General features: G+C 42.9%; 1 protein-coding gene across 1 annotated transcript; it reads right to left on the reverse strand.

Moving 5' to 3' along the window:
- Positions 1-5,095: 5,095 nt before the first annotated feature.
- DGKE (diacylglycerol kinase epsilon) lies at positions 5,096-25,320 on the reverse strand. The gene is made up of 12 exons (XM_021704311.1): positions 25,265-25,320; positions 24,375-24,851; positions 16,562-16,721; positions 14,454-14,573; positions 12,528-12,671; positions 12,091-12,248; positions 11,468-11,519; positions 10,234-10,347; positions 8,904-8,975; positions 6,467-6,594; positions 6,124-6,235; positions 5,096-5,516 (listed from the first exon to the last, which is right to left on the reverse strand). Exons 2-12 carry the CDS (start codon positions 24,827-24,829, stop codon positions 5,313-5,315), a joined length of 1,719 nt encoding a protein of 572 aa, XP_021559986.1. The 5' UTR covers positions 24,830-24,851; positions 25,265-25,320; the 3' UTR covers positions 5,096-5,312.
- Between the last annotated feature and the right edge of the window lie 50 nt (positions 25,321-25,370).

Consider the following 25,370-nt stretch of genomic DNA (forward strand, 5'->3'; position numbering starts at 1 on the left):
TATCTCACTGTTGGGTCAAAAAACGACACAGGATCATACTTTTTGGAGTGCTGCACTTTAAATTTTATTAAAAAACAAACATTTCCAACATATCAAATGCTTTAATTCACATTTCTCTGTCTGTAGGCATCGACCACAATACAGAGCAAACACAACAAAGCGAGTAACGCAGGGTACTTAAGCAGTAGGTACGTGGCACTGTGGCCAGGGGTGGGGAGAAAGTGCAAAGGCCAGCTGCTGTGCGTGGCTGGAGCCATCCCAAGTGTTGACACTGTGGGCTCAGAGAGCCAGTTCAGCCAGCTCACCTGCGAGTGATCGAGGCCAAGGATCCAGGCTGCTCTAAACGTGTAGAAAATAGAATTACAAGTCACAGTGCCCATTCCGGTAGGAATGTTCTCACACGTGGCAGAGTCCGTGCACGTGACGGATGCCCTGTCGCCTGGACAGTGTGAGGGGAACAAGGGCAGCAACCTAACTTCCCAGCTCTCCTTTCCAACTTCCCACATCGGTCATCAAAAAGCACCACACAGTGGAAATTTCCTATGGTTGATCCTGCGCAGGGCGTCCTGCGTGGACACTTCCCTTTTGTGGTGAGGCAGCCCAGGAGGTGAGCTGCAGAGAGGGAGTGTCTAGCATCAGCAATACACTCGTAGCTACGGCTTCTCACGTTTCTGCAGGTGACTAGGTTCAATCATTTAAGTTTTGTGAACTTCTGTATGAGAGAGGGACATTTTTGGATTCTTCCTCCAGATCCTTGGCATGTCCCTTTTGGATCCCTGCAAGCCTCATGCATGACTACAGGCAGGGCTGTGGGGGTAAACGCGTGTGTGTATTTACAGAACTGAAATTAACTAAATACTCAGACCATTTCTACACTAAAATCAGAAACAGGAGAAACGGAGGTTAAGCCAGTGCTTTACTATTCAACAAAATGCCTTTAAAACTTGAGAAATAGCCCAACAGTCACATTCCAAGCAGCAACCGAGACCACCGAAGTATTTTTCACCAAAAAACATGAGGTTTCTGAATATGTACAAATCAGCAGAAAATGAACCAGCTGACAAAAGTCATTAGAATAGTGGCTTCCAAACCCTTAAAAAAATAGTGGAATCCTTTTTTTTTTATTCCTTCAAAAAGAGGAAGAATTTTATCTACCGAAATCTTATCTGAAGCAGCGTCCAGCAGGGGCCTGCACTGAGTGAAGTGAGAAAGCAGGAGCCCCTGGGGGTCCACTCCACCGGCCCCCAGCACTGCTTGTTCTCTGAGACTCCATGGATCACAGTTCAAAACCTGTTTCCACAGAAGGATCTGAGGCTACCAATTTTTATGTAATTGAGTCTAGACGGATACATGAATTTGGAGAGGACAGGAACAAACTGTTCATAGAATTCCTCTAGAAGAATGATTTGGGGGGAAGAACTCCAGTGGAGTGAAGGAAAAACAACTTTAAGAACACCCAATTCAATTTTTCTACCAGGTATCCATCCAGCAAAAGCCCTGGGTGAACGTGAGGTACGGACCAGTCGCTTGAAAAATGTCAGTGTGCATCACGAGCACCCGAGATGCCTGTGAATAAAACCGGAGATGTCTCTGTCCCATCTCCGGAGACACTGATTCCTCAAGTCAGGGGCTGGGCTTCGGCATCAGAGGCTGTCAGCGCCCAGGGGTTTCTGAGGCTGCAGGCAACGTGCAGATCACACTTTGAGAAACAGGAGACAGGCCTTAAAGGGAAAATTTGAGAAAGGCAGGGGCATATTTTAAAAGCAAAACCAAAACCACTGCTTCCGTCTTGTCGCTGAGAATATACCTTCATTCAGACTGGGACAGAGTAACAACACTCTTTTTTCTTTTTAAATTCCTAGATATTTTTTAAAATAAATCTACTTATATTCCATCGTCCCAAGTTAGGTAGAATTAAAAAAACCTCCGAAGATAAAGTGCTGGTTCTTGCTTCAATATTATCATTTCAAGGAAAAACCACGCAAAACTATCACCTATTCTATTGACCTTTTTGGCCGAACAAGTAAAGATTATGTATTCGGATCCACATGAATCTGTAAATTAATAAACCTTTAAAGTATTCTAGTTAGTGCAAATTTAAAATTCCATAATATACAGTAAATACAATTTTGCTTTACATTACAAATGCAAACTATTTTTCTTTTGACATGCTGGTAGTATGTCAAAGGATTTTACAATTTCTGAGTCAGAATATTTTACAACTCTAAGTAGGCAAACATATTTCAAAAAGCAAATACTACATGTTTTGACACACCCTACAAAAATAAAAATAAGTAATTCTGACTATATAAAATTTTTATAAACATTAGCTACATTAAAGGTTCACAGCTAATTGTTGCAGAAAACCTAAAACTCATTTAAGATCATGTAATCTATCAGACAACCTGTATTTTAAAACACAAGTCAGTTTGATTTCTACTGAACATAACAAAGCACTGAAATTATCACCATCTACTTATGGGATCCATACGAGCTGCTAGGTACTTCGTGTTTAAGCCGCTAAGCTGAAGGAGTTGGGAATGCACCAGGACAGCAAAGGATGAGAGAAATCTAAAGACAGACATGGAGATATGCTTTACTTCATATATTCCTTCCTGAGAATGTAGAATTTGTTATTGTGTTTAAGTCAGGACGATTTAAAATGGAACAGGAAAATATTATGGCAAATTATTTTTGCGAAGCACAGAATCCCTGGTGATGTCGACATCTGCTACTCTAATGTGTAACTTGCCAACAGGAGCCTTGTAAACTGATCTCATTTAAAACAAGACCTATGCCTACCCATTTATTTGAAATGCTGGGTACATGTGCCTAAAAAGTAAATGGACTTTGCTAAAATGGTATTTTATGTTACGGTATTCAGAAATAACTTTCCCAAATGAAAATGAAGTCTGAATGACTGAATAAGGCAAGAGAAAAACCTTCACGAACAGTCAGTAGGTGAAAAAACCTCACTGGATTATGAAAATTGAAAAAACAATTTGTTTAAATACACGAGGGTGTTATATATAGATCTGTTCTAAATCCAATGTAACATTATGGTTAGAGTATGGTTTTAACCAAAAAAATAGTTATTTTGATTATTTTAATTCTGATATCCCAAACTATCTACTTTGATTCTACAATTAGCACTATGGAATTATATTATAGATAAATTACAGTCTAAAGCAAAGTGAATTTAACAGTATATTTATAAAATGTGACATCTGTAACAATGCTGACCATGAGTTAAGGAATAAAATTCATTATACTCAAAACATGATCAGTCCGTAAAAGAAAAATCTATAAAACTCTCCCATCAACCTTGACGAAGCTGTATGAAAAAGATGAAAAGAGATTTGCTCACAAAATCTTTCAATATTAGAATTTACCATCTCCTGTTGCGATCTGGAAGAGGTTAATTTAAGCAGAAAAAAAGTATTTTATATATATATAATGCACTGACTACTGTATCACAACTAAGTTTTTCCTTCAAGACATGGCCTCAGCCTGAGTTTATGGCAATTCATGGATGACAGATCCATAACAGATCCTTAAAGGAAGCTAATGGTGTTTTGGGGGATACATTCTAGTCTTTCAGAGATTAACGTCATGAAAGACAACCAAGCCCACAGAATGGGCCATTTGTTAGGAAAACACCAGGCTGGAGGCCCAATGGGTCTGCCTCACGGGCCTGAGGGCGCAGGCTGGTTCACACCAGAAGAGCGCCCTCTAATGGGGAACCATGAGACTAGCCCTTCAATAAGTTCTTGGCAAATGAGGGTCAGATAAAAGAATGAAATGAAACTTCCAGTTACGCAAAAGTTGTTTGCCAGGGCTTTCGTTCCCCTCTTTTTAAAAAATATTAGGTAATATTTCTGAAGAATGAGAATATCTGGATAACATATATGTCAGGAGAATTAAATTATGGGTGTTAATTAGTCAACAGGCTGTATTTCTGATTGTGACTAGCTGAATTTATGTGATAAATTTTTTTTTAAAACATTTTATTTATTTATTTGACAGAGAGACACAATGAGAGAGGGAAACACAAGCAGGGGGAGCGGGAGAGGGAGAAGCAAGCTTCCCGCTGAGCAGGGAGCCCGATGCTGGGCTTGATCCCAGAACCCTGGGATCATGACCTGAGCTGAAGGCAGACACTTAACGACTAAGCCACCCAGGCACCCCCGAATTTATGTGATAAATTTAACTTATTAAATAAAGCCATATATTGTAAACACTAAACACAAGTATACCACAATGAAGAAAATAAATAAAAAAATCTCTCATTATAAAATAAATATGATATAAACATTTTAACACAGGATTCTGTCCGCTTTCCCAAGAGGATTTCTGTTAAGTACTCTGGATATAAAAGACTACTATACTTCAAAATACCACAAGACCACTGAACTTTTAGAAGTTACCAATCATTACTGAACTTTTTTTGAGCAATTACTATGACTAATAAATTTTCTGTAGTACTTTTTTGAATTGTGGATACTATCTTTTACTCAGAAAAAATTGGTAAACCGTTCAGTTCAGAAACCCTAACTTCCAATCCAAAGTGCTCTGAATGTTAATCTTTACCAATTCACCTAGGTGGTTGTCTCCTGGCTACACGGGGTCATAAACGAGATGCTGAATTCCAGCTCAATGTGGTCATTAACGGGGTTAAGCAAGCAACATTTGGGGGTCTGAAAATGCTCTCAAGATAAAAATTATAACAAAATTTAAGTATTGTCTTTCTTTAACACTTCTCCTTGTAGGTTTCCTAGAAATAGATCCTTATGGATCCACTCGGTGCTGGGCTGCAGGAAGTCTTCGGAGACAAGCTGCAGGAGGAGTGCCCGCATTATCCGTGCTGGTTTGACACGAATCATCTCCTTACAAAAAAGCAGGTTCATTTTTAAAATGTTACGGTGTCACCACGTTAAGAATTAAGATGGCAATGATTTTTCCACCTACATCTTGCTGGACGTGTAATGTGTCCATCACGTGTGTATTCGAGAGTAAGGAATGAGGGCGCATGGCTCAGAGTGAGTCCTACTCTCAAACAAAAAGCCCCGAGAAATCTCACCTTTGAGTAATTAACGTTCTGTGACTTTTTAAAGTTAGTTCAATACGACTGGGCTGTTTTGCTGAAAAAGGAACAGGCGTCTGTAAATAACTGGAAATTTGGCTGTTTCTGGAATGCTATTTACATAAACGTATCCCCATTTACACTACTGGTGAAATTAAGACTAAACAGTTGATAGGGAATTTCTAACTTTTGGATGACCATGTATCTACGTGTGTGTGAGGATTCTCCTCTAAACTTGCATTTCCTCATCCGTCAACTCGGTTTCCTTTATGTCCTCTTGATCTGAAGTACTGGAGATGTCCTCATCCGTCTGTTCTCCAGAGAAATACAACATCAGTGCGTGTGTCTTGTGAGTTATGGTGACAGTGCAGGGCCCCTGGGCCCACGGCTCCCCATCCACCTGCATTGGCATCATGGAGCACTTCAAAATCAGCTGGTATTAGGGAATAAATAATGAGAGGAAAGTCAGTCCCCTGAAGTTCAGAAAGGTCTTCCTTAGTACTATCATCCACAGTCCCTTAACCCCTCTTAGGGACAAGTCTTTGCACTTCGTTCTCAGAGAACTAATCTGAACACACCTTTACTCATCAACTGTTTAAGGGATCCTTTCCCACGGAAAGCTCTGCTTCTCCCACACGTCCTGTCCCCTCCCCATCATGCCCAAGCCTTGGCGGACGCTGAGCAGCAGTGAGACTGTAAAGCACTGTGCTAGGGAAGCTGTAGCGGGCAGGTCTTTTTCTAGGGAGCAGTGGCTTAGAAATGGACTCGGAAGGGGTGCCTGGGTGGCTCAGTCGGTTAAGCGTCTGCCTTCGGCTCAGGTCGTGATCCCAGGGTCCTGGGATCGAGCCCCACGTCGGGCTCCCTGCTCGGCGGGAAGCCTGCTTCTCCCTCTCCCACTCCCCCTGCTTGTGTTCCTGCTCTCGCTATGTCTCTCTCTGTCAAAAAAAATAAATAAAATCTTTAAAAAAAAAAAAAAAAAAGAAACGGACTCGGACAAGTAGTCTCCGCGCCTATGAAGCACAGAGCAACATCCCACCTACCCGCACGGTGTGCGCCTGTCCTATTCGAAAGGGGTTTGCCAGTTTCACTTGGATCTGAGCACAGTGGAAAGAGCCGTACACGCCGACGACCTCCAGCACACCGTCATCATGCCTGCGGGTGGGCAGAGGAAACACGGACTACGTGAGGCAATGGCGGAGAATCAGCCCCGTGAGGACAACTACGTTTTCACGGAGGTGGACAACCAATTGGTTAAATATTCCTATTAATGAGGTAGGCAAACCAGAAAAACCTTTAGAGAAAATACAAAGAGCCTACAGAGAGCACGGGACGAGCTGCTTTAAAGGAAACACGGCACCCCACAGCGGCCACCCGTGCACCCACCTGGCGAGAGGGTACGTCTCGTCTCCCATCCCTTCCCACAGTCTGCAGCCGCCGCCCCAGTAGCCGATGTTCAGAACTATGATGCCTTCCAGGTTGGGCAGTTCGACTCGCTCGCCATCCAGCTCTAGCTTTAAAGAAATCCGAGCGGTTCGTTACCATGGGGCACAGCCGCTCAGGCTTCACGGCCATTTCCATCCGCGCGGGTAAGAGACTACGGCCTACCCAGCGCCCCCCCAACGACTCTGCCTTCCTCTTCAGTGCTTATTGGGTTAATTACAGCATTCTTTCTTACCAAGGTAAAATGGCACAGTTTTTGTTAGGTCTCAGTATCCTTTTCCAGCCTTATCTAACGTGCTGTCCCGGAAGCACCCGACACTCTTCCAGAACTACTCCCTTCCTTGGTTTCTGGGAGCCGTGGACGCCTGGGAAGGCAGACGCTTAACTCTCCTTCCCTCAGCACTACCGAGAGCCCCAGCCCTGCCTCACACTAGCTCCTCCTGGGCTCCTCGCCCTCCTCAGGCTGCAGACTCCGGAGGAAAAGCTCAGCCAGTGCCATGTCATTAACTGCCGTAACTGCCACCTCAGTGCTGACAGCTCCAGCCTGCTGGTCCGGGAGAGGACCCGGGCCAGACCCGTGTGACCCACTGCCCGTCGAACACCTCCAACTGACCGCAGGCCCTGAAGCTCCTACGCGCGGCACTGAGCTAACGCGGAGCATCTTCTCTGCGGCCCCTACCACCGACTTCCCAGGGAAGAGCACCCCCGGCCCCAGGTGCCTACACCAGAAAGCTGGGGGTCATCTTTGCCTTCTTCGCCTTTACCCTTCACTTCTAAGAACCTACCGTTTCCATCACTCCGAGTCCAGAACACCCTCAGCTCTCCCCTAACGTGTTCCTACGGGCTCTGTCTGCCCTCATCTCTCTCAGAGCGGTGCGACGGGCGCTTACAAAATGCAAACATGCCATCCCCTGATGACAGCCCTTCAGGGCTTGACTCATGCTTGGGATGAAATCCAAGTTCTTTAAAAGGCCAATACGGCCCCTCTGAGATTTGGCCTCAGCTCTCGCCACTTTCCCTCCCGCAAACCGTCCTAAAGCTTGAACTCACGCAAATACACCATGTTCTCTCTTACTTCTGGATGTCTGCACATGCTCTTCTTAGCTGAGAACAATTTTCTTCTTTGGGGATGGGGCAGCAAAGCAAGGTTTACTGAGCGATAGTAAAGCTTATTGAATGACAGAGTAAAAAGCTCTCAGAGAGGGGACCCAAGAGGGTTGCCCAGCCTTGAACAATTTTCACCTCCTTTTGCACTTCTTCCAGAGAGACTGGTTTCAGTCACTTTCCCTAGACAGGCGCTCTTACTTATTCTCATCAGACCGAACACCTTCCTTCTCATGTCACCCCTCATACTGCCATGTGGCTTAGACGTCTTCCTTCGCTCTACACTGTACACTCAGGGAGAGCCGGGGATGTACCACGGTACCCCCAGTCCCTAGGACAGTGCCTGGCCTTTGGTAGGTGGCTTCACAAATACTATTTGTATAAATAAAATATCAGACACACACAAAAATAAAGCGTTACCATGTCTGCTTCACTCTACCAATGCTATCAGAGTCCAGGACAAAGGAAATATGATGAAGCAGAAGGGAACTGTTTTTATGGCAAACCTTGCCGTTCGTCCCGTGTCTCAGCTGCAGAGTCTGTGAGCTCAGTGTCAGCCTGATGGCCTCTTCCCGCCCTGGCCTACATATCATCAGGCTCCTCCCATCCCCTGCTCCTTGTTCTCTTTTTTCCCAAGCTATCTGCCTGACTCTTCCCCTTTGACTTACTTTACTAGTTCTAGGTTTCTCTGTATTAATGTCTTTGTCGGTGTGGTCACCCATTAGATTCTTTCTGGAAGCGAGCAAGGAATATATACAAGACTTTGCCATATCGGATACTGTAGCAATAAGCCCTCGTTAATATCCTACTTTACTGCTCATACATCTTTACTCTGCTTTAGTATGTAAGACAGACACCTCAGCCATAGTATAAATTACACCGTGCGTTTACACTTCCCCTAGAGTCCCTGACGAGTCAGGCGCTGCGTGAGACTGCTTCGCCTGCGCCATCAAGTACAAATGGAAGCTCTTCAGCATCAGTTCAACTGACTGGAGGTGGATAAACCTGGGTTCGAATCCTGGTTCTAGTATTTGGGGACTGTGTGAATTTGGGCAAATTACTTAATTCCACAGTTTTCTCCTCTGCATAATGGGAATATAATGGTACCTGCCTTATACGGTTGTGGTGACCATTTAGGGGAATAATGTGTACAAAGCACTTAATAAAGTGCCTGACACACAATAAATACTCCATGTATGTTAGCAAAATATGTTAACAGAAAATTCAGCATTTTTGTTAAAAAAGTTTATAATCACCTAAAACTTTAAAAGCTTACCTCAACTTTTTTATTCAAATCTTTACATTCTTGCACTAGACAGTCTTTGGTTCCATAGAATAAGTAAACAGCCTATGAGAAATGGATAGAAAAGGGGATATTAAAGCAACCTAACAAACTCTGTAAGCAAGACAAAGACACTGTAGCAAAGTTTCCTGACACGACCGCTGAGCCATGTTTCCTTAGAGTGGGCCCGATTCTCATGGGAAGAATGGGCACCGTTACTTTTGAGCTGAATTAGCCCATTTTTCACAGGGAATGTGAGATAGGTGTAGTTCGTGCCTAAATGGTGTTTTCTCCCAGTTTATCCAAAAAGCTGCATTTTATGAAGAAATACTATATTAAAATTAGAAAATTCTATCTTTTCCTAATACTTCAGATTACTTACTGAAAGGAATACAGATCAATCTAGTGAACATTTTATAATCACTTTTGAATATAGAAAGGTTGATAAAAGCACTGAGATGTGAATTACTAATCATACAAACAGCAACACTTACTGCCTTAGTAACTATATGAATAAGAGGAGACTCTGTTAATTTGAAATATCTGTGAAACAAAACCAGGAGGAAAACTTTTTGCATTTAATTTTCACATCCTATTGCTCAATCACCAAAAGTCATTAAAAAAAAAAAAAATTCCAGGGGCATCTGAGTGGTTCAGATGGTTAAGCATCTGCCTTCGGCTCAGGTCATGATCTCCAGGTCCTGCAATCGAGCCGCACGTTCGGCTCCCAGCTCAGTGGGAAGCCTGCTTCTCCCTCTCCCTCTGATTCTCCTCCTGCTTGTGCTCTGTCTCTCTCTCAAATGAATAAATAAAATCTTTGAAAAAAAAAATTCCAAAATCAAACTTCCACCAAAGGAAATCACTTGTACTAGAAATGAGAGTGATGATCATAGTTAAAAGCTGTGGTTAACAAATTGCTCCTTCTCTTACTTCATCTGCATTTTGTAGTTTTTTGAAGCTAAAGGAATCTCTTTTTCTACTATGATTTCACCAAAACTTTCTCCTGCCTAAAATTTCTTTCCAGTTTTAGTTACCATTTAAATAAGATAAGTGATCATGTATCTTTCCATCTAGTTGCTTACCTAAACAAAATGTGCTGTAAAACGTTCTCTGAATTATAAAAAGTGTGTCAGAATTATAAAATACTTTGATAAAATACATTTAAGGATCTAATTTGACAGTCTTACACAAAAACAGAGCAGGTAAATGTTTCCATAAGTAAGTTCTAGCTCAATCTACTTGAAAGGATGCTAGATAGAATTAAACTATTGATTTTTACTGTACCTTCGGTGATAAGCAGGCAATGTTATTTTATCCAACACACCTTATTAAGAATTCTGCTAGAAAACAGAGATGGCGCCTTCTCACGGTGAGCATGAAAATGGAGAGCCATGAGAGCATCAGGTCCAATGGAAAAATAGTTGTTCATTGTGAATTCCTATGGGAAGGGGTAAGAGAAAGTGACAGATTATGCTTAGTCTAAGCCTGTGACATACGTTAAATATGTAAATCTTCGTCTTTATGTTCTTTGTGAAAATTTTATACTTTCTGCATTTACTTTTCACTTAGAGCTGATACTATCCAGTGAAGTTTCTAGAACTAAAGCTTCAGTTCAAAGGCCGATAACAATCCATATGAATTTCCCTTTGCTGTTCTGGTTAATATGCTACGCGCATCAGATATTACCGTCCAGCCTGGCTCTACTTTGCATCCAGGCTCTCCCCGCTTGTGTTCCCATCACATGTGCTTTTTACTGTCATGGCAACTTGCAGGGTCCCCACTTCATCTATTTCCCACCCCGCATGGGCCCCTCTCCATCTCCAGCTCTGTCTTGCTCCTGAGCACTAAGCCTGCATCTCCAACTCCTGTCCAATGTGCCACAGCCTCGAGGTTGAGGGGCCCCAAATCTAACTCCTTTTCCTCTTACTCAAACTTGAAACTCTTTTTCTTATCTTGGTTAATGTCATTTCCATACATCCAGCCGTAACAACCAGAAATGCGGTGTAATGAGTATCTTCTCTCCTCCCCTAATATACCGATCAGCTGCCAGGTCTCCCTTAATTCCGTCTCTAGAATGTCTTCCGATTTCCTGCTGAGAGGCCCCTTGTCCTGCCCTCGTGCAAGTTTCCAGGCTATTTTCGCTCCATCCCCACAGAGTATCTGCTAGAAAATACAGAGCTGCTATCTCCGCAGTAGTTGCTACCCAGCATTTGCATCCTCCAGGATCTACTTCCTCTGCCTGGAGAGTCTTCTGTTCCTTTTCCTGTTGGTCTAAATTGTGTTTACCTTGTAAGGACCGCCTCACAAGTCACTTCCCCTGAAATCTCTCCTGCCTGATCTGCCGGGGAGGCACTGAGTGCCCTTGCTGTTTTTTCCCCCACGGCCCTCTTTTGAGTCCGACGTGGGGGCTGAGCGTGTGGGTTTCTCTTCTGCTCCGTGAGCGGCCCCCGGCGGCAGTGAGCACCATGGCTCTGCACCCCAGCACCGTGCCACGTCCATACAGGGGCCACTGCCTCATGGCTGCGGAAACCGTTGCAGCGGAGGCCCCAGACACATACCTTGGGCTTTCTTAAGTTGTAGTACCCTTTACTTGTTACTTGAACCTTCCACCTAAAAAACAGAAATTAAAAAAAAAAAAAAGGTAGTTATTACCAAATTAACTGCCAGTTAACTATAATTATTACCAGTCAACTCTGGATGCCTGGAAATGATGAAAACAGCATTTGAAGAAATGAGCACATCAAAGCAATGACACAAATTACGAGGTTAAGTCCTCAGCCTCACGTGACTCCAGTCCTTCTATGACAACACAATAGGCAGCAACAAAAGAAATGCCCAGCACCTGTGGATGAGTGCAGCTAACACAGTCTTATGTTTCAATTACACTGGAGCTACGTAAGTCTGCATTCTTTTTTTTTTTTTTAATTTTTTAAATTTATTTTTGAGAGAGAATTACAGAGAAGGAGAATGAGAGGGGTGAGGGTCAGAGGGAGAAGCAGACTCCCCGCCGAGCAGGGAGCCCGATGCGGGACTCGATCCCGGGACTCCAGGATCATGATCTGAGCCGAAGGCAGTCGCTTAACCAACTGAGCCACCCAGGCGCCCCGTAAGTCTTCATTCTTAAACCAAACGATATCCCCGAAGCTCCAGAAGTCCACCTTTTGGGGGAAGCACAGCTCACCTGTCCAGTTTAATCGCATCCGCCTCCATCACGTTTCTCAAGACCTGCGCGACCGGGACCTCCCCGGCGTACCCCGTGCCCCAGCCCAAGGTGTTGGACAGATCGTTGCCTGTTCCCAGAGGCAAAACCGCGACCTGGGGAATGTACTTTTCTTGTCCCTAGAAAACGGGAGGTACAGGTTAGATTTTTCTCTTCAGACCACTTGTAGGCTCATAGTATTTGGTAAAAACTCACAGACCGAAGCAAGAAAGACACAACGTAACAACTGTCTGTTGTTTTGCTGAAGGTTATAGAACTGCTTAGTCACAAAATTCAAAATTGCCAATGTCTTCTAACATTCCTCGGCATCATACAAAACAGAACCCGAAGAGCGCCTCGCGGTCTCGGAGCGGCTGAGCTACTGCTGTGAAAGGCACATAGGTCTTGCAGACGGATACCTTAATCTTCATTTCATCCACCGCATCCAGGACCCAGCCCACAGTGCCGTCCCCTCCACAGACAAGCACTCGGGCTGAGCGATAGGGAAGAAGAGTACAAAGCTGCAGGGCTTTGATGGGGGGAGTTTTAGTTACATCAAAAACCTAGAAATGAAAGAAAAGGAAAAATTATTTTTATCCAACACCATCCTCCATTTGTGAGGATGCTGTCCCTCCAGATGAGTACGGATATGGTTGAAGAACAGTCCTGGCTACGATGTGTCTAACAATATGCCAGATTCTTGATGTTCCTTGCGGCACATCCCGACACTGACCCTGCTTAACGATGAGTGAGCCTCATTCTGTTGACCAGGAAGCTGAGGCGCAGGAAAGTTGAATAACTTGCCGTGATTCCCCAATAATTACGTGCTGACATACAAATTCAATCCTATGGTGTGTCCATGATACAACACTGCCTCCTTCCTGTTCACAAGAAACCAGAATGTGCTAAGTTTATCTTTAACCAGTACTTCATACTTTATCCTGGATTCTTCACATCCATTACTAGTGCACGTCAGAGCACGTTTCTGGAAAAGTTTTGCTATATGCATAAAATGACAGAAAGATGCAAGGATCCTTGATATCTGTAATTTTGTAAATGATCTAAGAAAATATTTCAAAAACCAAAAATGCCTGTTTATAAAAGTATTCAGCGTGGCATTATTTACAGTTGTATAATCTTAGAGACAAACTCAACCTCCAACAGCAGGAGACTGGATGAACATGATACATCCATTCAATTAATTATCTTCATCGTTACATGTCTAATTATGAAGACTATATCACACCATGGACAAATATTAAGTAATTAAAACAATACAAATTTTAAATCTAGATTATTGTTACTATAATGTTAATATGGAGATGCACAGACAATTCATGGAAAGAACATGGACAAATGAAAACAACAGATGTATTCATGTGGGGAAACTGCAGGTGATTTTCTTTTCTTTTTATCATTTTTATAGTTTCCTTAGGTTGTACAATGTTGAAGGGGAAAAATACAAATTGGAAGGAAAAAAGTTACTGCATTTCTGATCGTTGCATGGGTTATTAATGTTTTTCAAAGTACAAGCTACTACCATGTAAACTCAATGGTGTGATCCTTTAATTCTTATTTTTTAAATTGAGGTATAATGCGCATGTAACAAAATGCTCATTTAAAGTGAACAATTAAATGATTTTTAGTATGTTTACCGAGTTGTGCAACCACCACCACCATCCAGGTTAGAACATTATCATTGCTCTGAGAAGACCCCTCAGGGTCTGGGTGCAGTCACTCCCCATCTATAGCCCTGGCCTTGGGCGGCCGCTTGTCTCCTATCTCTGTGCACCCGCCTTTTCCGGACAAGCTCTGTAAGTGGAGCCACTCTCTCTGGGCCCTTGCACCTGGCCTCCTTCACTCAGCATGTTTTTGAGGCTCACCCTTGGTAACATGTACGCATCAGTACTTCGTCCCTGCTTCTCATGGAGTTACATTCCCTTGTGTGGGAACAAATTTGGTTTTATCAATTTGCCGGCTGATGGACAGCTGGGTTGTCTCCACTTTTTGGCTATTATGGATATCGCTGCTATGAACGTTTGCGGGACACATGCTTCCATTTCCCTCGGGTCGGTTGCTAGAAATGGGATTGGTAGGTGGTATGGTGAATTTATGTTCAACTTTTCAAGAAACTGCTGCACTGTTTTCTAAAGTGGCTACACCATTTTACATCCCCACCATGAAAGCACCTCTTTCTCCATGTATTTGAATGGCTTGATACTTTTAAAATTCTTTCTATAATTGAGTGATAACTGTTTTAAAGCATTAACCACCATTACAACGATGGAAAATGAAAAGCTAAACATGACAAGATTAACACAGAAGGAAATTTTCTCTTTAGTTACCTGGACTGGGTTTAGGAGAATCCGAAATTCTCCCAGCAGCCCTTCTCCCATGTTCGTCCCACTCCGAGAGTTGGCCAGGATTATTAACGGGGTCCACTGCTTTCCCAGCTTAGAGCCTAGCTAAAAAAATTAATGCCAGTGGAAAGGGTTTAATACCTCAAAGATGGCGAGCAATAAAATGTTCATTTCTCGGTAACAACAGTGCTGTAAATTTGCTGGGAGAAGAACTATCTCAGTACAATGAATACAATATATAAATCAAAGAATTCTAGGAATGGAAAGTGAACTCACAGATGAATAATTTAACTCGCACTTACTGTACTAATTCTCTTCTCCGTTATTCTAGATAAGTCACCTGGTGATGCCTGGATACTCATGGAGGAAGGAACTAACAAGGCAGCCCATTCCACTACTAACTCAAATTGTTAGCAAGTTTTGACTTAGAGTTAAAAATCTGTCTTTCAATAACTTTCATCGTTCTAATTTTGCTTCCTAAAGCTACAAGAAATAATTTTATTTGTTCTTCCACTGAACTTGTGCTCAAACACCTGAAGCATTAGATCTTTTATCAGTCTTGTCTCCTAGGTGATCCATTTTAGATTCTTTCAACTGTTCACAGAATGGACACAGATTTTCTCTGCTCTTACCTTGACTGTCCTTCTCTGGATGTATTCTAATGTATTTCAGTTTGCAAGTTTTTTTTTTTTTTTAAATTAAAAAAAAAAATTAAAAACCGGGTACTCAGAATTAGATTCAAGAATCCAGATTTGCACAAAGGCCAAAGTCAAATGAAATTCATGTTCCTCTAACCTTTCCATTTCTTTCTTCTCCCCTTCTCCTTGTGGATGTAAACATGAATGGAGATGTTCCACAGTCTTACATAGCGATTCTCATCCCTCAGGATCTCAGACTGAATTCAGATACATTAGGGGATTGTATGTTTAAAAAATATGTATCATAATATTAAAATTTTTTTTAAGATTTTTATTTATTTTAGAGAGAGAATGAGCATGCGTGAGCTGGGGCAGGGCAGAGGGAGAGGGACAAGCAGACTCCATGCTGAGTGAGGAGCCTGGGCTCGATCTCAGGACCCTGAGATCACGACCTAAGCCAAAATCAAGACTCAGACACTCAACTGACTGAGTCACCCAGATGCCCCAATGTTTTTAAATTTTAAAATGCCTTTTCCTTTGGCAGGAATACCGATAAAGATGACATTTAAGATATAAAATCCTAACTGGAAAAGACACATAATTTAATTTCAAAATAAAATAGTTTAATTGGGGCACCTGGGTGGTTCAGTCGGTTAAGCGCCTGCCTTCAGCTCAGGTCATGATCCCAGGGTCCCTGTTCAGTGGGGAGTCTCCTTCGTCCTCTCCCTTTGCCTCTGCCCCTCCACTTGCTCGTGTGTTCTCTCTCTCAAATAAATAAATAAAATCTTTAGAAAAAATAGTTCCATTATTTTGGCATATTCAAGTAGGAAATAAATGCAAATTTTTATAGTTATCCCTTAAGAACTACATACAGACTGAGAGATATATTTCTATCAGTTTCCATACACATACATACTGCCAAGTGTCACTGACAGCTTTAATGTTCAAATTATTTGTAAGGAACACCTAATGTATAAGGTAAACTTATCTCTAGGCAGCCTACATAAAATTCTAAGTAGTAAAATTCTGTTAGAACAATGTGTGAGGAAAATCCATGTTTTCTTTTCATGGATAGTAATAATGAATTTCAAAGCTGGCTGTTATATCTGAGTCATCTGAGGACCTTAAAGGAATACAGATTCCTGGGACCTGCCCTAGGCCCACTAAATCAAACCTGGTGAGGGAGGCGCACTCAGGAATCTGCATTCTCAAAAAGCTCCCCAAGTGACTCAGATGCAGGCAGTGACTGAGAAACCAGTAAGAGAACATTTCCAATTTCCCTTTAGACATGAAAGGACTCTAGAGCCAAACTCTGAGGCACCTCCCTGAACATGGGGCAGGGCTCTCTGGCCCACTATAAGGATTCTTCCCTCCGCACTCTGTACCTGTTGCACACTCGGGACTTCAGCGGCTTTATGAAAATCAATTACATAAGGAAAAATGAACTCTGATTACCACTGCATAATCCGTTTTTTTGTCTTTACGCATCTGATTAATAGAAGTCAAATAACTTGGGGGGATGATGAGGTTTCTGAATTCTCCAAAATCACATTTTTCATTCTTCAAGCTATTTTTCATGCACTCATCATGTACTGTTTTCTGACACCAAATGCACCTGAGGGAAGGAAGAAACAAAGACAATAATTAATTTTAAACCATAATTTTAATGATGTGTAAACCGATCATTCTGTCAAAAAAATTAATAGTAATCTCATCACTATTAGACATAAAATCGAGCAAATAAAAGATTTATAACTCTCTACATAGTGAAAATGGGCAATCAAGTTTGAACATACTTGGCAGTGTAATCTAATAGTGGTTTTTAAAGTGTGGTCTGGGGCCCCCCAAAATCCTTTCAGGACGACTCTGAGGTCAAAATCACTTTAATAATAAGGGGCGCCTCGGTGGCTGAGTCAGTTAAATGTCCCTTCTTTTTTTTTTTTTTTAAAGATTTTATTTATTTGTCAGAGAGAGACCAAGAGTGCGTGCACAAGCAGGGGGAGCGATAGAGGCAGAGGGAGAAGCAGATTCCCGACTCTCTGCTGAGCAGGGAACCCAATGGGGAGCTTGATCCCAGGACCCTGAGATCATGACCTGAGCCAAAGGCAGATGCTTAACTGACTGAGCCACCCAAGTGTCCCAAGGTGTCCGACTCTTGATCTTAGCTCAGGTCTTGACCTCGGGGTCATGAGTTCAAGTCCCACATTGGGCTCTGCGCTGGACGTGGAGCCTACTAAAAAAAAAAAAATCCCTTTAATAATAATACCAAGCTGTTATTCTATCTTCATTCTCTCAAGAGTGTACAGACCCAATGCAGAAGCAGACAGGAGAATCTAGGTGGCCTCTAAACCAAAAAAGTGTACCAAAAAAGTAAAACAGTGTCGCTCTTCTCACTGAATTTTCATTAAAATATTTTGTTACGTTACTTAAAAAATGAATATTTAAATAGTTTCTCAGTTTTAATGTGTAACATGGTAAATGCCAGTAGACATAATACACATGAACAAAAGTGGGTCTAGAACAGTGGTTCTGAATCTTAATTAAATGCCCCCTGGCCTGGGCTTTGGAGTGTTCCTCAGTCTAGTTTGTCCAGTTTGAAAACCTCTTAACTTATGACCATCTGTGAACACTCTAGTAAATATAGCACAATAGTCAATTTCTTGTTGGCAGTTAACACAAAACTAGTCTATACATTTGCATGTGAAATACAGACAAAAGACATTTACATTCAGATTTGCCTCTCAGAATGGGTGTGAGGAACAAGCAGAGAATAGCGCTGGAAAAGGTCCTAGGTTTCCATTATTAATCTGCTAAGAATTTAATCCACTTACAGACAAGGCAGAGCTGACCATACAAAAGCAGGCCCACAGAAAATAATGGTTATAATTAAATGAATTTAAAAAAAAAAAGAGGATAAAAGTCTTTCGCCCAAGGTCAACCCTTTGGGACTTCTATTTTAAGGTTGTTTTTTTCCAATGGATGTTCAGATTTGCCAAGTGATTACTGCTATTTACTCAGGAGTCCTATTTACTGCTGAAAGAAGTGTTATCTGCAGGATCTGTTAGAAAGAAAACTGTAAAACAACTTGCATATGTTTTGTTAGTACTCACTTTCAAACTAAGCCTGAGAAACCACAATAGATTGCTTACTGCAGCCCAAGTCCACCAACCCCACCTACTGTGTGTGCTAGTCACTTTCAAATAGGGTACTGTTACTGAGAATAACCTGAAAGGGTCCCCCTGAATTATTTCACACTGCTGTCCTCTGGGAAGAAAAGTGGGACTGAGGGATGAGAAGAATGTTCCCCTTTTACTCTATATTCTTCCGTATTGCTGTACTGCTTGAGTTTCTAAAAACTAGAATATATTCATGAACTCCCTTTATAAACTTTTATAATTATATTTTAAATAATATCAGTGTATCAGAAAGACAGAAAATAAAAATCATCCAGAGACAGTTCCTCTTAACTTTTTGATGTACTTCTCAGTTTTACTGCGCATATATGCTTGTTTTTCAGGACGGATATGATGTGTGTATATATATATCCGGACAGTACTTTTCTTTCCATGTTCTCATGAATGTTGTTCTATGCCATTAAGTTTTTTATTTTTTTAAAGATTTTATTTATTTATTTTGACAGAGAGAGAGAGAGACAGCAACAGAGGGAACACAAGCAGAGAGGCTGTGGGAGAGGGAGAAGCAGGCTTCCCACGGAGCAGGGAGCCCGATGCGGGGCTCGATCCCAGGACCCCGGGATCATGACCCGAGCGGAAGGCAGACGCTTAACGACTGGGCCACCCAGGCGCCCATCTTGTACTAGCTTTTAATAATTTCATGCACTTTTTATTGACGTAGGATATCAACCTCTTTTCTGTCACGTTTACTGCAAACTTGTTTCATGTACATCAGTTTATTTTTTGATAGATCTCTATTTCCCTTTGTGATTTATTTAAATGCTTTTATGCTCTGAAGTCCTTTACCATTTCCAAACTAGACACTCGCTTATCTTCCCGGCCCCCCATCCCCTCAATTCAGTTTTCATATCTCTGTCTTTAATTCAGTGCTGCTTCTGGGGCTACAGGTTCCACTAAGAATCTCATGAAAGTATCCGGATTTCTTGGAATCTTAGCCATCTGTGAACTAAGTGCCCCTGCTTTAATCCATCTGGTGTTTATTTTGGTATATAGTGTGATATGAAGATCTTGCTTTTCCCCCCAAGGAGTACCTGTCCTAGCACAATTCATAAAATAATCTTTTCTATCCCTACTGATTTGGGACACCTTTATCATTTACGACATTCTCATCAATTTCACAAAAGATTCTTGTACCTAAAACGATGCCTATTATCAGCCTTTGCTCTGTAAAGGTAGAACCAAAGGCTTGCTAGCTATGCAACATTCTACTTTTCCTTACAAATACCATATTCAAAACTGGGACTGGTCTCTTTATGTATTTTGGAATTAGTGTTTAAATTGATCTAGATTTCAAACCTGATGGGAAAATAAGACATTACTAATAATGTCTTGATATTTTAGTTTCAGCAATCATGTCATTGACTAATTGCTTATTTACTTTGAAAATTTTAACATACACAGAAGTCAAAAGTATAGCAAAATGACCGTAAGCCAACCCTTCACTCTGATTCTTAATATTTTTTTCCCACAGTTGCTTCATCTCTTTCGTGAACTCATACATTCCTGAATCATTTGAAAGTATTACAGACATTATGAGATTTTACCTTTCACTATTTCAACAAGTATTTCCAAAATACACGGATAGTCTTTTTAAAATGTTTCGCATTAGAATTTTTTTCCTACAGTAAACATAGATAAGCCCACCACCTACATTTCAGCATTAATATCTTACTGTAATTACTTTGTTACATTTCTATCCATCCATTAATCCACCTAATTTTTGGTGCATTTCAAGTAAAGTGTAGATCAGGATACCTCCTAAATGCCTCACCAAGCAGGCATATCATTACCTAGAGTTCATCATTTATTTATAGGTTTTTTCTTTTGATGTAAAATTTACATGTGATGAAATGTACAAATTAGTACATTTGCTGAGTTTTGACAAATGAACATTTTCATGTAACTAAAACCTTTATCAAGACATAGAACGTCACCCTATGTGCCACTCTTGTGCAAGAGTATGACTGCTTTATTTTTATTTTTATTATTTTTTAAGATTTTATTTATTTATTTGAGAGAGAGAATGAGATAGAAAGAGCATGAGCGGGGGAGGGTCAGAGGGAGAAGCAGACTCCCTGATGAGCAGGGAGCCCGATGCGGGACTCGATCCGGGGACTCCAGGATCATGACCTGAGCCGAAGGCAGTCGCTTAACCAACTGAGCCACCCAGGAGCCCCTGCTTTATTTTTTTTAAAAAGAAGCTTTACAGGGACGCCTGGGTGGCTCAGCTGGTTAAGCTTCTGCCTTCGGCTCAGGTCCTGATTCCGGGATCCTGGGATCGAGCCCCGTGTCAGCTCCCTGCTCAGCGGGGAGTCTGCTTCTCCCTCTCCTCCCTGTTTGTGCTCTCTCTCACTATCTCTGTCTCTCTCAAATAAATAAAATCTTAAAAAAAATTAAAAAAGAAAAAAAGAAGCTTTACAAGGGGAAAAAAGAAACTGTTGGCAACAGTGCTTAATATTTTCTGTAAAGCTACCTGTTGATGATGGCTCTCTTCTTTAGTTTGCTGGAAGAGGCGGCAGAACTACCCGTCACGTTGAGATGTTCGTGTATGATATTCCCATGACAACAGGGGTTGGCCAACTATGAATGTGTCTGCCACCTGATTTTGTGAATAAAGTTTTACTGAAGCACAGCTATCCCCTTTCACTTATGTACTGTCTAGGGCTGGTTTTGTACTATGATGGACAGTGGGTTAAGTGTCTGCAAAGCCTAAAATACTTAGTGTTGGCTCTTTATAGAAAGTTTGCCCACCTCTGCTCTAGAAGATGATCTGGTATCTTTCACCGTTTCAGATAATGAATGAAATGAATACATACATACCACGAGACCATAGAAATATCAAGCTGAGGGGTGCCTGGGGTGGCTCAGTCATTAAGGGTCTGCCTTTGGCTCAGGTTGTGATCCCAGGGTCCTGGGATCAAGCCCCACATAGGGCTCCCTGCTCCGTGGGAAGCCTGCTTCTCCCTCTCCCACTCCTTCTGCTTGTGTCCCCTCTCTCGCTGTGTCTCTCTCTGTCAAATAAATAAAATCTTTAAAAAAAAAAAAAGATCAAAGCCGAGACTAAAGTGGCCAATGTAATTACCTACTCAAAGTCAGAAGCTTTGTTTCATTAATCTGTGTGTGTATGTGTGTGTGTGGTGGGGAGGGATAGGATGTAATGAAGAAAAGGTCTTATCAATAAAAAGGCACCTTAAGTTTTCTTAACAAGAGATGGAATACTATGAGGAAGAAAAGTTTATTTAAAAAATGTAATAAATACTCTTAACAAAATTCCCTATTTTAGTCAGAAGAGAGGTGGGAAGAAGAAAAGACCAGGAAAGGGGCCTAAGATACTAGGTGCAGAAACACATTCTAGTGATTGGGGGTAGATGAGGGAATACACACAGAAGAGAAAAAATTTATAGGGAAAGTAGAATCTGGCACAGTGCCTGGCACAAAATAGATGCTCGCGATGTGAAAATTAAATAATGACTGAATGAGTATAAATTAAAGGGTCTGTGTCACTTATTCTGCAGAGCTGAAGTGGGCTGCAGGCTTTAAAATCAGTTATTACCTGAGTCTTTATAGTTCCCTTAAGTTTCGTACTTAGATTGTGATACAGACATGGAAGGAGCCCTTGCCAGGGCTGGATAAAATCCAGAGGGACAGTCTGGCTTGTGTTCAAAGGTTCTGAATAGATATTTCTTTTGTTTATTTTTCAGAAATATCTAATTCCTACTGAAGGTCATAGCAGACAGTAATCCTGCATAGCATTATTGGCTAAAATAAATCAGAACACTGTGGAACATTCAGGACACTGTGCTCTTTTCTCCTGGGAATAGTAAACACTTCCTAAATTATACAGAGATAATTTCTACCATGGTTGAGGGGTTCTAGCATGCTGGGAAAAGACTGTTCAGTAACTGGTAAGAACAAGCTCGTGAGGAAAAAATCATCACGTTCACTGTGCACAAAGGGAAGGATACCTCATTAAGGACAGAGGCTGATGTTGTAAAAGGTACATAAATATAGCAGTGGTCCTACAACTTTAGAATTACCTGCAGGGCCTGCTAGAGCAAAGATTGCTGGCCTCCAGGCCAAATTTCTGATTCAGTGGGTCTGGGGTGAAAGTAGGTTGCCAGGAAAATAGAAGACGCTTGGTTAAATTTCAATTTCAGATAAACAGTTTTTTTGGTATAAGTCTACCCCAAATATTGCAAATGTTTTATTTTGTTTGCTAAATCTGGCAACACCAGAAGGTGCATTTCTAACAAGTTTCCAAATGATGCTAATGCTGCTGGTCCGGGGAACCTACTTTGAGAACCACTAAAATACAGGATGTTATGTCATCATCGAGAAGGAAAGATTGGTACCTGGGGGTGAGTAGAAGATCAGGTAAGGGTTCCTGGAGGAAAGGGCATGAGATGAGTCTCTAAGGATGCCTAGAAACTAGCCAGGGGAGGAAAGCCTTGAGAAAGAGAAGGGCAGAACAAAAAAGCCTGATATTTGAAGTAAGGCACAGCCAGCTCGGGATTGCTGGTGCATCAAGTTTAACGCAGACGGTAGAAGGTAACCCTGGAAGAGCAAGCGGGGTCCAGAGAGCACGTAAGACCCTGGGTATCATGGTAAGCACTGGAAGTTTACACTGAAAGACCATCAGGGTAAGTGATGGGAGCATCTGAAAGGGTTTACTAGGATTATTCGTTAAGGAGTATGGGAAGCACAGTTGAGATATTTATGGAAGCCATTTTTATCTAATTCTGCACAGACACAAAGAAGGGAAGGGAATAAGATGCAAGTCATGTCATCTTTCCAACTAATCCTAGGTTTTGAAAACTAAAGCTTACCTATAGAGAGAATTATGAAATTTACTTAAAGATGCTGGTAACCTAGCTCTCACAGATGCCAAAAGAACAATATCTAAATTTGAAAGATACCAAATAAAAATCAATGGTTATAAAACTCAGTAGTTGTTTAAAATACGTTTTTGAAAATCTTTCTGAAGTCTAAAGCTGACGTGTAAAATTGTTAAAAATAAGATTTAAAAATAGGTGTTGACCTAACAGTGCTCATGCTAAGTTAAAAAAAAAAAACGGGGGGGGGGGGGATTTTCAAGTAAAATAAAAAATAAAGACAAAAATTAAAAAGTAACTTGATATCCAGTGTCAGCTTTCGAATCTAGCTCCTAAACACTTTTAGGGCCCTTTCCACTTGTCAGAAATTAAACTCATGACAATGAAAATGTCCAGACCTAATGCTGAGCCAAGGCTAGGAGTGCCTAATCCTAATCTGGGGGTTAGAAATCCCAGGTCCATTTTACTAGAAATCCAGAGGTCTATTTTACCACCGAGTAAAATTCTTTCAACTGTAAAATGAGAGCAGATGATCTGTGGAAGCAGCCTTCCTTCTTACCAACCTCTAACAAAGGCAAAGAGTGTCTTCCCTATTTTCAGACAGTATTTAAGAACATTAACGTGTTGTCCCGTGTGTGTATTCAGAAGCCGCTAAAATATTCTTGGCTTAACCAAAGACTCTTGTCTGAGATGCTACATGTCCTGGAAGGCCATTTGGCAAAAGTAGTGTCCCTCTAAGGGCTATCTTTCAGGACAGCACCGGTATCTAGATTTGAAAAAGATGCTTCCAACGCTGCCATGGAATGACACTCGTTTTCACTCATTTCCCCATTCATAATACCCCAAGAAGAAGGATCAGTTTGGTGAGTCTAGGGAAAAGCTAATTTGTCCATACTTGGGATTCTCCCTACTTAAAATGGAGATAATCAATAGGAACAAAAGCTAAAATACAACACACGGTGGCTATGAAGTCTGCAGCACTCAGAGACCTCTGGATCCAAGTTAAGTGCCAAGTTTCATTACCCGAAAGGGCAAGCTGGCTGAGGAGTGGGGGCTGGGGATGTATCATCTGGGCAAATGACTACTGCAAAGCTGCCCTGCCTGTCCAATTCCAGGGACGTTTATGAGCTTGTTTCCTCGAAGTGGGCAGTTTAGGCCATTTGCCAAGATCAAGGTAGGACTCTCCGCCCACTGCATGAAATCCTGACTCCGACGCCGCATTCTGGGGCACGAAGTCCTTACCTGTAATCGCAGAGCTTGGGCTGGCTGCCGCACTGCTGCTTGCAGACCACACAGGAGCTGCACAGGGGCACGTTGCCCCGGATCCAGTGGTGGGGCATGGCGTCCAGGGCCCTGCCGTCACTCTTGAGCATGATCTCCTTGCACGGGAAGCGCTTGTCGGCCTTCTTGAGGCAGCCCTCGTCCACGCGCAGCCCGCAGCAGTCGCAGAAGGCGCCCAGCAGAATGTGCTGCGCGCACACGCAGCAGTAGGTGGGCTGGCTGAACAGGTCCGTGTCGCGCCAACCGTGCTTGCTCTTGCGGAAGATGTCCCTGCGGTGCAGCTGGCGGCGCGACCGCTGGAGGCTGCACCAGAAGGTGATGAACACGGGCAGCAGCACCGAGCACAGCGTCCAGAGGACCAGGTGCCCGTCGGCAAACAGGCCCTCGTAGGGCGCCGGCCGCTTCTCCCCTTCCATCTTGTCCAAGGCCGATTTCTAACTGAGAGACAAACAGGCGGCGTCCACCCGGGGCTCGCGGTCCCCGCCCGCCCCGCCCTTTCAGGGGACCCCGAGGGCGCCGTCCGCCCAGGGGGCCCCGCTGTCTCCAAGGAGGCGCACGCGCCGCGTCTTCCCGGCGGCCCGACCCGGCAGCCTCCCCGCGTCGGGCACCGGAGAAATGGACAGGCTGCCCTCGGCGGGGAGGCGGCCGCGGTGCTGGGCGCCCGGAGCTCTGGGCGCCGTGGCGCACGTGGGCCGCGCGGCGCCGGCAGCGTCCGTGACCGTTAGCTCGGGGCCCGCACTCCGCTCCCGGGCGCAGCCGCTCGGGCCTCCCACGCCCTCCCGCAGGCCCCCGCCCGCTCACCCCTGTCCCGAGGCCTCGCGACCGGCCCCCGCCCACCCCTCGGGCCCTACCTCGCGTGGGCGGGGGCGCGGCCCCGGGACCCAGGGCTGGGGCGGCCCTCGCGCCGCCGCCCGCACGAGCCCTTTTTTTTTTTTTTTTTTTTTTTTTTTTTTTTTT

The sequence above is a fragment of the Neomonachus schauinslandi genome, chromosome 15, assembly GCF_002201575.2.
Source record: "Neomonachus schauinslandi chromosome 15, ASM220157v2, whole genome shotgun sequence".
Lineage (NCBI taxonomy): Eukaryota > Metazoa > Chordata > Mammalia > Carnivora > Phocidae > Neomonachus > Neomonachus schauinslandi.

What these genes read in the sequence shown, in the direction of transcription:
- DGKE (XM_021704311.1), bottom strand. Translation starts at nt 24,829, where the DNA reads ATGGAAGGGGAGAAGCGGCCGGCGCCCTACGAGGGCCTGTTTGCCGAC. An exon ending in CCCAAGCTCTGCGATTACAG is followed by an intron (nt 16,722 to 24,374) that starts GTAAGGACTTCG and finishes TCCTTCCCTCAG; the next exon opens with GTGCATTTGGTGTCAGAAAA. An exon ending in AAAAAACGGATTATGCAGTG is followed by an intron (nt 14,574 to 16,561) that starts GTAATCAGAGTT and finishes TAATTTTTTTAG; the next exon opens with CTAGGCTCTAAGCTGGGAAA.